The sequence below is a fragment of the Fukomys damarensis genome, unplaced genomic scaffold (assembly GCF_012274545.1).
Source record: "Fukomys damarensis isolate Sample0158 unplaced genomic scaffold, DMR_v1.0_HiC HiC_scaffold_2, whole genome shotgun sequence".
NCBI classification, from domain to species: Eukaryota; Metazoa; Chordata; class Mammalia; order Rodentia; family Bathyergidae; genus Fukomys; species Fukomys damarensis.
Genome location: NW_022900914.1, coordinates 61949114 through 61958042, shown reverse-complemented (window position 1 = coordinate 61958042; position 8929 = coordinate 61949114). Strand labels below are relative to the sequence as shown.

The 8929-nt window shown below is 40.7% G+C and overlaps 1 gene segment (V, D, J or C); it reads right to left on the bottom strand.

The window, feature by feature from the left end:
- Positions 1-4313: 4313 nt before the first annotated feature.
- On the bottom strand, positions 4314-4819 carry LOC104860361. The segment is given in 2 exon segments: positions 4314-4636; positions 4747-4819. Coding segments are annotated over 2 exon segments (378 nt in total).
- Between the last annotated feature and the right edge of the window lie 4110 nt (positions 4820-8929).

Sequence of the window (8929 nt, the reverse complement as noted above, 5' to 3'; positions counted from 1 at the left end):
TAAAAGTATGCTTTGCTCACTCTGGGCAATGAGATCAAACGAGTTCCTAAGAAATGTTTGGTTAATCTCATGTGTACAGAAAGAGATAAGCATAACAGTGTAGTAGTTTTAAAAATAGTTAGCAAGAAGTTCCTGTTTACTATGTAGTGCTCTCTGTAGAAGAAAAAGACAAATTTTTTTCACCTCGCAATACTTTGAAAGAGAACACTGTTTTGGAGCTTGATCACTGAGTCTGGGAAAAGATCATGTCTAACCCTGTTCCTAGCATCCTGTCAGTCACTTTGGTAACAACAGATGCCAGAAATACTTGACTAATTCCACTCCATAATTTTGATGATAGAAAACTCTGATGATCAATACTTGTGAAGTGACAGTTGATTCTTTCTCTCATTTCATATTACTTGACTCACATGAGAGGACTATACTCCTGGTATTGACTTATCCTATGTCACTAACCAAGGGAATTTGTAGTGTGCCCTAGGGAAAATCTTCCCTGGTACATCTGAGGTCAGGTCTCTCCCTGCCTTAGCTGCTCAGATCTCCTCATTTAAGCTTCTCACAGTGAGGCTCCCTGCTCAGTTGCTAGCTCAGGGTTGCCCATGTTCTAGAGCCCTGGTGAACAAAGAGAAGAGAGGCAGGAAGTGAGGGAGGACAGGGAGCTCTGGGGACCCACAGCTTTCTGAGCATGTTCTGTGCACATGTCTGATGTGCAAGTCTCATCCCCCAGGATGTGACAAAGATTTCAGAATGAGCCGCAACCTGGGTTCAACTGTCACGTAGAGATAGATTGTATAGGGAAATTCTAAAGGGCACTGGGTGGCTTGCAAATCTCTAAAAATTGGAATACCTTTGTCTGATGAATCAAAATCCCAAAACTAAGGAAGCCTGAAACAATCTAAAAAAGAAAAATTATTAGGATAACGGAAACTTCCTGGATATTACCTTAGGATCCATCGGGGATATTGTGATGATTCACACTACACTCTCCCTGTCCATCATTCCTGCAAAGCTGACCACCATCTGTCTCCAGGTCAAGTCAGAGACTCCTGCAGGTGATACATATTTCGATTCCAATTTGCTTTCCAATAAGCCAGTCCATTCTTATCACCAGATTCATAAGATATCAAAGTGGGACTCTAGAGTCTCAGAGAGGTTCAATGGCAGTGAGTCAGAGACAGATTTCACATTTAATATCTTCATCATGGCCTCTGAGGATATTAAAGTTTATTACTCCACTAATCTACGTGTATTTCTCCCACAGTGGTGCTGTCCTGAACACAAACCTGCTGGTTCAGGTGGTCCAGCGGCACCCATGTGTTGCTTGTCTGGGAAGCAGCACAGCAGGTTTTCTGCATCTCTGGAAGAAGAAAATTGTGGATATTTCAGGAAAACAACTTGCACCTCGGGTCTGTGTCCCATGGGTGCCTCAGCTACATCCCAGCGAAAAGCCATTAATACCTGTGCCACTGATGACAGTCTTAGCATTACATACATAGTAGAAAAATAGAAATAAATCAAATACTCTTCCAATAACTGACAAAGCAGGAGATTCCAGCTGGATCTTTGGAATATGAAGGAGAGAGTGGTATAAATTTTCTATGTCACTTACAAATTCTGTTCTTTTCTGAATGGAAATACAGATAAACTGACAAACACCAAATGTCATAAACTGAACTAATTAATTTAAAATCAAGAAAATCATGAACAATGCTTCCATGTTTGTTCTTAATATCACACTTTCTGTTATTACTTCAGGATCCAGAGGAGATTGGGGTGATAATGCGGACTCCGCTCTTTCTATCACCTCTACACAGCCAACCTTCACCTCAGGAGGGATAATTTATGTGCTTAGACCACTGTGCCTGGTTCATGGGGAAGCGCTGCATCATACAGGGTTCTTGGTTTTCATTGATCCCTTCATTAGTAAAAATTCTGGACATATGCTCCATTTATCATATCATATATTTCCCAATCGAATCAATCATTCACAGACTTCAAAATGTGAGCTGCTCTCATCATGTACCTAGGGATGAACTGAGGCAGATGATCATTCAGAGAAGACCTTGCAGTTCAACTGTGTGTTAAATCTCTAAAAGTCTTTCTATTCTCAGGACATCTGAAATTGCATGAGGGGCCAAGTGGTATACACAGGACAATCTTTACTCTGATATAAACACTCTTATTTAACACCTGCAAAGGCTTTTTTCACCCATGAAATAATACTTGAGAGTGTGCTAATCATCACTGTGTCAACTTAGCCATTAAAGTACTATTTTTGTGTATACATACACTAAACATGTTCCTCCCTCTCTTTCTCCTCCAACTATGATCTCTAATCAGCCCACTTCCTTACAGACCCTGTTATGTCATCATTGAAAACTGTCTCCAGAGTCTCATGTGCTTGGAAGTGGATGGCTCATGGTGGTGTTATTAGGAATGCAGCTGACTCTCCTGTTAGGAGGTCAGGCTCAGTATGAAGAGGATTCATGAGGTCCATAACCTAGAACTCTCTCTTTCTCTCCTCCCTGAGCACAATGATTTCTGCAGCTGTTTTCTATGAGCCACATCCCATGCCATTTCTGCCTTGGAACCAGCCAACTATGGGCTGAAACTCCTAAAACATGAGCCTAAATAAACATCTCCTCCTTTTAGTCATGGGTTTTTGATACCATATCACAATGACAAAAAGTTACTGAGACACCATGACAGAAGGAAGGACACAACCAAAGCTGGACCTGCATCTTCTGGGAAGGAGCTGTCTCCACAGAGAAGAGTCATGAGATTTCACTCTCTGAACATGGGATCCTGTATTCTTTCTCAAATAGCACCTGCCTATGTCTCCCACTTTAACATTTTTCACACACCATAGATGGTGTATATGAGAAAAGGACTGAAAGTTGGGATTCAGTTATCCAAAGTATGAAAATTACAATCATTTTGATTTGTTTTTCTTTGTTAAGATAATGAGGCATGTTGAAAATTTTTGAAATATTCTTTATGGAAATTGAATTTTTGCACCTTAGTATTGAACACAGGAGAACTTGACTGTCTAAAAGTATGTTTTCCATGATAAAGTAAATGCCCCTGAAACAGAGCTTCCTAACCATGAACAGAGCCTTTTATCATGCAGGGCCTAATCAGTAGCTGTAAAATACAGCCTGCAATCTTGCTACTTAACCTGCAGTATAAATGACACTTCTGGATCCTGGAAGGATTTTGAAAAGCAGTCTTTTGACTTGAGGAAAAGAAAGATGTCAACTGAAATTAGGAATCTTGAATAAGTGTATCCATTTGTTCATTAATACAGTAGTGTTAAATAAATTCTGTAACTTTTCATTTTTTCTTTGCAATACATTTTCATGAAGTTTTTATCTGTGACAACACATTTGCTAATAATACTTGAAAACACATGCCCTGTATTGGGCTGTATCCTATACCTGGAGAAATCTGAGCGTTTGAGTGACAGTGACCATACTGGGTCACTGTTTCATTACAAGCTCACCATCAGTTGGGAGGCTTGTTTCTCAGAATCCCTTTTCCTTAGATGCTTTTCTGTAAATAATGATGCTTTGACTTACGAATTTCATTTCTTTTAATTATTTGGAGTAAAATATTTGTTTTTTGTGTTTGTGTGGGGAAAGTGGCCATGGTCATGTTTGTCTCCTGATGGGGAATTTGCAAAAGGAAGCAGAACTTTCCCAATCTCTTTTCTTGCAAACAGCAGTATCTATGAATGAAAGTTTTGCTGTAATTCCAAATAAAGCCCTCATGATCCAGCACTGCTAAATTAGAAGTCCTCCCATGATTGTAGAAATCAGAAATGGAAGATTCAGTAGTCACCAATAGCCACAAATTTATTGAGAGAGGCAGCTGTGGGCAGTAGTGCCCAAACCTGAGCTTCCGAAGACAAGTGTGAGGACCACATGTTTGGGGACCAGTACTTTCAGTAACAGATTCACTCAGTATTTACTGGGAAAGACCAGAGAATTTCCTATCTGTAGAATAAATTTTTACAAGTATCACAGCCCTAATGATACCAGATCACTTCATTAAAGTAAAGTGTAATTGGAAATTCCTCTGTAAGTTCTTATTTGCTGCAAGAAACCTGACACTTGAGGAAAACTGAGTGTTTCAGTGTAAGCCCTTTAATCAGGAAGATAATGTCTGTGGAACTGGGCCAGAGCATGAAGACAAAGTTATGGAACCCAGTGTCCCTCAAAGAATACCTGTAACAGTAATACTCTCAGCAGCTGAAGGCATCAGAAGGAGCAGCTGGGGCAGCCAAGGCTCACACTTCTGCTTCCCTGGGTGGTTTATGTCATGGCTTGTATCACTGTGGGAGGGTTACTATAACCATGTTGACAGTAGTAAGTTCCAGCATCTTCAGCCTCCACACTGCTGATGGTGAGAGTGAAATCTGTCCCAGATCCACTGCCACTGAACCTCGGTGGGATCCCAGATTCCAAACTGCTTGCATCATAGATCAGGAGTTTAGGAGCTTTCCCTGGTTTCTGCTGATACCAGGCTAAATAACTACTTATGCTCTGACTGGCCTTGCACTTGATGCTGACTGTGTCTCCTATGGATGCAGAATGTGAGGATGGAGACTGGGTCATCTGGATGTCACATCTGGAACCTGACATGGAAAACATAAAAACAGAAATCTGTCAGATTAGTGAGGTGAGAAGGTTTCCCTGCAGAGTCAGCACAGACCACCATGTGCAACACAGCGCTGTCCTACTTTACCTGGGAGCCAGAGCAGCAGGAGCCCCAGGAGCTGAGCGGGGACCCTCATGTCCATGCTGTGTCCTGACTTGGACCGATTCTTGCACAGGGTGTTAGCAGCCTATTAAAGTCTGTGCTCTGGGGACATGCAAATCAGCAGGAGCTGGGCAGAGTGAGGCCCAGCTGCACAGCTGTCTCATCTCAGTAACTCAGCACTGGCCCAGGTCCTCAGGTGGCCCAGGTCAGAGCAGGAGAGCCCAGAATTTACTTCCTCAAAATGTGTTACTTCTGAGAGAAACTTCATTACAGAGAGCATGTGGGAAATTGTCAGCATTCAAAATGGAACTAGGCTTACTTAGGTAGATAATTTCATGGATATAATAAGACTGTGTAGAATATCCTTGTTTAGAAACAATACATAATAAATTACTGCCACTTTGGCTTCAACTTGCTAGCAAATGTTCCTGTTAGATCCAGGAAAATATGTCATGTGCTACTTACGATATTTCTGTGGCTACAAAATTATTTTTTTAAATAAATAGAGTACTCCTTGGGACCACCTTAGATTTATGCAAAATCATTTGTGATGGGCTTAGGCCACTGTTACTCTCTGTTTAGTGTGAACTAATCTACAGTAGATGCATAGGAATAATGAGGTGTTCCTTTGGTGTGCATTTCCCTCAGAAATCCCACATTATTCAATACTACAGCTCACTGCTGTACTAAAGGACTAAAAGGATTCACATTATTATTTGCTTCAGGCTCCATCCAACATGTTCCCTCTGCTTTTCCTCCATCTGTTAATATTTCTTAAAGTTAATCATCATGCAAGGCTGAGCAGTGCTGTCAAACCTGGAAAGCACTCCAAAATCTCTCTTTCCCCCTCCAGTTGTAGGAATCCCATTAGGTTAAGCATGACCTACACATTAGGCCAGGCACTGAAACTCCATTCTTTCAACAAGGCCTCCCAAGTGTATGCCTGCTGGGACTCTTCCCTGAGGTGCAACCCCTGCCAGTATGTCCCAGGGACTCAGGTGCAGCTCTTCTGGAACCTGCAGCTTTCTGGAGAGCAGGTGAAGATGGAGGCCCTGGGAAGAGGCCAGCATAGCACACCTTCCATGATGGGCTGGTCCTGGGTGCTTCCCTCTGCCATGTACTCTCTGACTCTTTAGCGGTGAGTGGGGTGAACATTACCACAAAAATATGAGAATGTAGGAATGTGTCTTGTGTGCTGTCTTCCTTTCCTCTGGGTTTACACTCAGAAGTGGTACAGCTGGATCTCACAGTGGCTCTATTACTAGTTTGTCAAGGATCCTGCACACTATCTTCCAAAACAGATTTACTAATTTACATCCACATAACATCCCATAGAGATTCCTAGTACTTGATGTCATCAACGGCACTTTTATTTTGCTTTTCATAGCAGCATTCTTACTAATTTGAAGTGAAATATCCATATATTTTCAATTTGCATTTTTCGGATGACAAAGCATGAACATTTGTCATATATTGTACTAATCATTTACATTTCTTCCCATGAGATCATTTGCCATTTTTTAATAGATTACTTGTGCATTTGCTCAATTTCTTGCTTTCCCCTGTATTCTGGATATCAATCTGCAGACGAATAGCTGGCACAGTTCTTCTGTAGATTGTGTCTTCACTCTGCTCATCGTTTCCTGCTGCTGTGGAGCAACCACATAATTTGTTGTAATAACTTTTGTCTAGTCTTGCTTTTGTCTCCTGAATTATTTGTGTCCTCTTCATAGAATCATGGCCTGTTTCAGTTTCTTCTATGCTTTCTTGTATTAGATTTAATTTATCAGGTCTTATATTTAAATCTTCAATTTTCAGAAGATATTTCGATAGGATGAGACATAGGAGTCTGAATACATTGATCTAAATGTAAAATACACAACTTTTATCAGAATGGAGGGAATAGTCAGTGTTGCTAGTCTAGGACGTTTGAGAGTGAAAGAACTTAACATGATCAGCCCAATGCAAATTCAAGGGTTCACGTAATAGTGAATGGAACAATCACAACCATAGAAGGCATGACAATGGAAAGTTGATATCAGAGTGACTGTGGAATGGGTCCATGGAATGTCGAACATAGTAATATTATGCTAGTCAGGAAATCAGATTCTTTGGAGAATCTACAAGGAACACAATGCTCCTGATTTCTGCATTTAAGTTCAGTGAAAATATATAGGTCCAGAACTTTGAGGTCATCAATCTGCACTACTTGAAGGCAGGAGAGCTTGGTGGCTTATTAGACCACCAAAAAGGCACTCATAGAATGAGACAGAAAGTTGTGCCTGCCAAGTAGGTAGGTGTCTGCCCTCTGACTTCCTAGATAATTCCATGTAATTATTTGGTGCCAATTTTAACAAGAGACATGAAGTATTTCATGATGAGGACTGCTAACACCTGAGTTTTTCCTAGATCAAAAATACATACTTTATCTTGTTGATCTGTATATGTGACACTTTGGAGTCAGCACACATGGAAGGTTGGTAGAAAGGGGAGGATTTCATTTGCTTCCTATTTGTTAATTTTTACTGTACTAGAGAAGTATAAATGAGGTGAATAAATGGTCCAAGCTAAGAAAATGATCATAATTTTGATTGTATCTAACTTTTGATCATGAGATATTTTGTGACAAATTTCTGTGTGAGAAAAGATTTTCTGCATATAACATAACACAAAACGTGAAATAAATTAAATTATGAATAATATGATCACCTTGACTTCAGTAATTGTAGTTGAAGAAAGAACTTCCTAACATCATACAAGAAACCTGCTTTCTTGTTAGTATGGAAATCCTCATCAATTGATGTCAAACAGAGACAGTTATTTCACCTTTCTAATGATGACCTGCTCATTAAATATATGCCAGTAGCTTTTGGACAAAATTTGAGCAGCAAAACATCTGCATATTAAGGCAAAGTATAAATTTAACATTTATTTATTTTAATACAGTTATTCATTGTGTGTTGAGTGACTCCTGTGCTTTTTAAACCTCTTTTTCTTTACTGTGTGATTCCTGAAGTCTTTCTGAGATCCCACACTTGCTGATATTTGAATGCACATCCATGTATATTACGTGTCCATCACCTCTCCAGCACATGGCTGAGGGCTCAGTCAATAGTGACCACACTGGGTTGCATCTTTTCCATTCTCCATCATCACCAGCTAATTTGGAATCACATCTCTCAGAGCACTTTTTATTCTAATTTTCTTGAATGACTGCTCATTTAAGGACACTCCTGGGAAATATGGAATTCAGAAGTAAAGAATTAATTATACACTGCACCTTCAGACAGATTTTTGCACCGAGGTGAGGACTGGAAAATCACCAGTCAGGTGCTATAGAGAGCTAAGTGCCCTGGAATCCCACCACTGCACTTTGGAGACTCCAATGAGTTCCACGGGGTTAGCAGTCTATACCTTCAATGGCAAAAACTCTGTGGCTGAGAGTTTAAAACCATAAACTACATCCCTTATTTAGTGACTATGGTGTAGATGTCACTTGCCACTAACAATCCAATCTGTGCTTGAAATGTGTACTGTGGATTTTGTTTTGCTCTATGAATTAAAAGTGATGACCTAACACAGACTCCTCACTTCTAAGGATCTCTGTCCATTGTTACATATGGAGAGGATTGTTGTCTCTGTTATGATGGTGATGAAATTGAAGCATTCAAAGAAAGGTAGAGTGCAGAAAAGCCTCCCTGATATCTTCTCCCAAAACTTTCCAGTGACCTTCAACTCCTGCTTCCACCTGAGAAATGTTCTCAGCAGGTGCAGGGGGAAGCACAGTCAGCTGTATCAGCCCAGACTCACACTGACACTTCCCTGCAAGTTTTAAATTATGGCTAGTACCACTGTGGGAGGATAACTGATGCTGTGTTGACAATAAAATATTGTAAAATCTTTGGGCTCCAGGTTGCTGATGATGAGAGAGTAATCCTTCCTGGATCCAGTGACCCTGCAAATCCATGGGATTACTGATTGCATATTTGCAGTCATAGATGAGGAGCTGAGGCAGTTTCCATGGTATCTGTAGGGACCAGTGGAAATGCCTACTACTGCCCTGGCTGGCCTGACAATAGATGGTGGGTCTGTCTCCCAGAGAGGCAGACAGGCAGCACAGGCACGGACTCATCAGGATATTACACCAGGTACCTGACATGGGAAACAT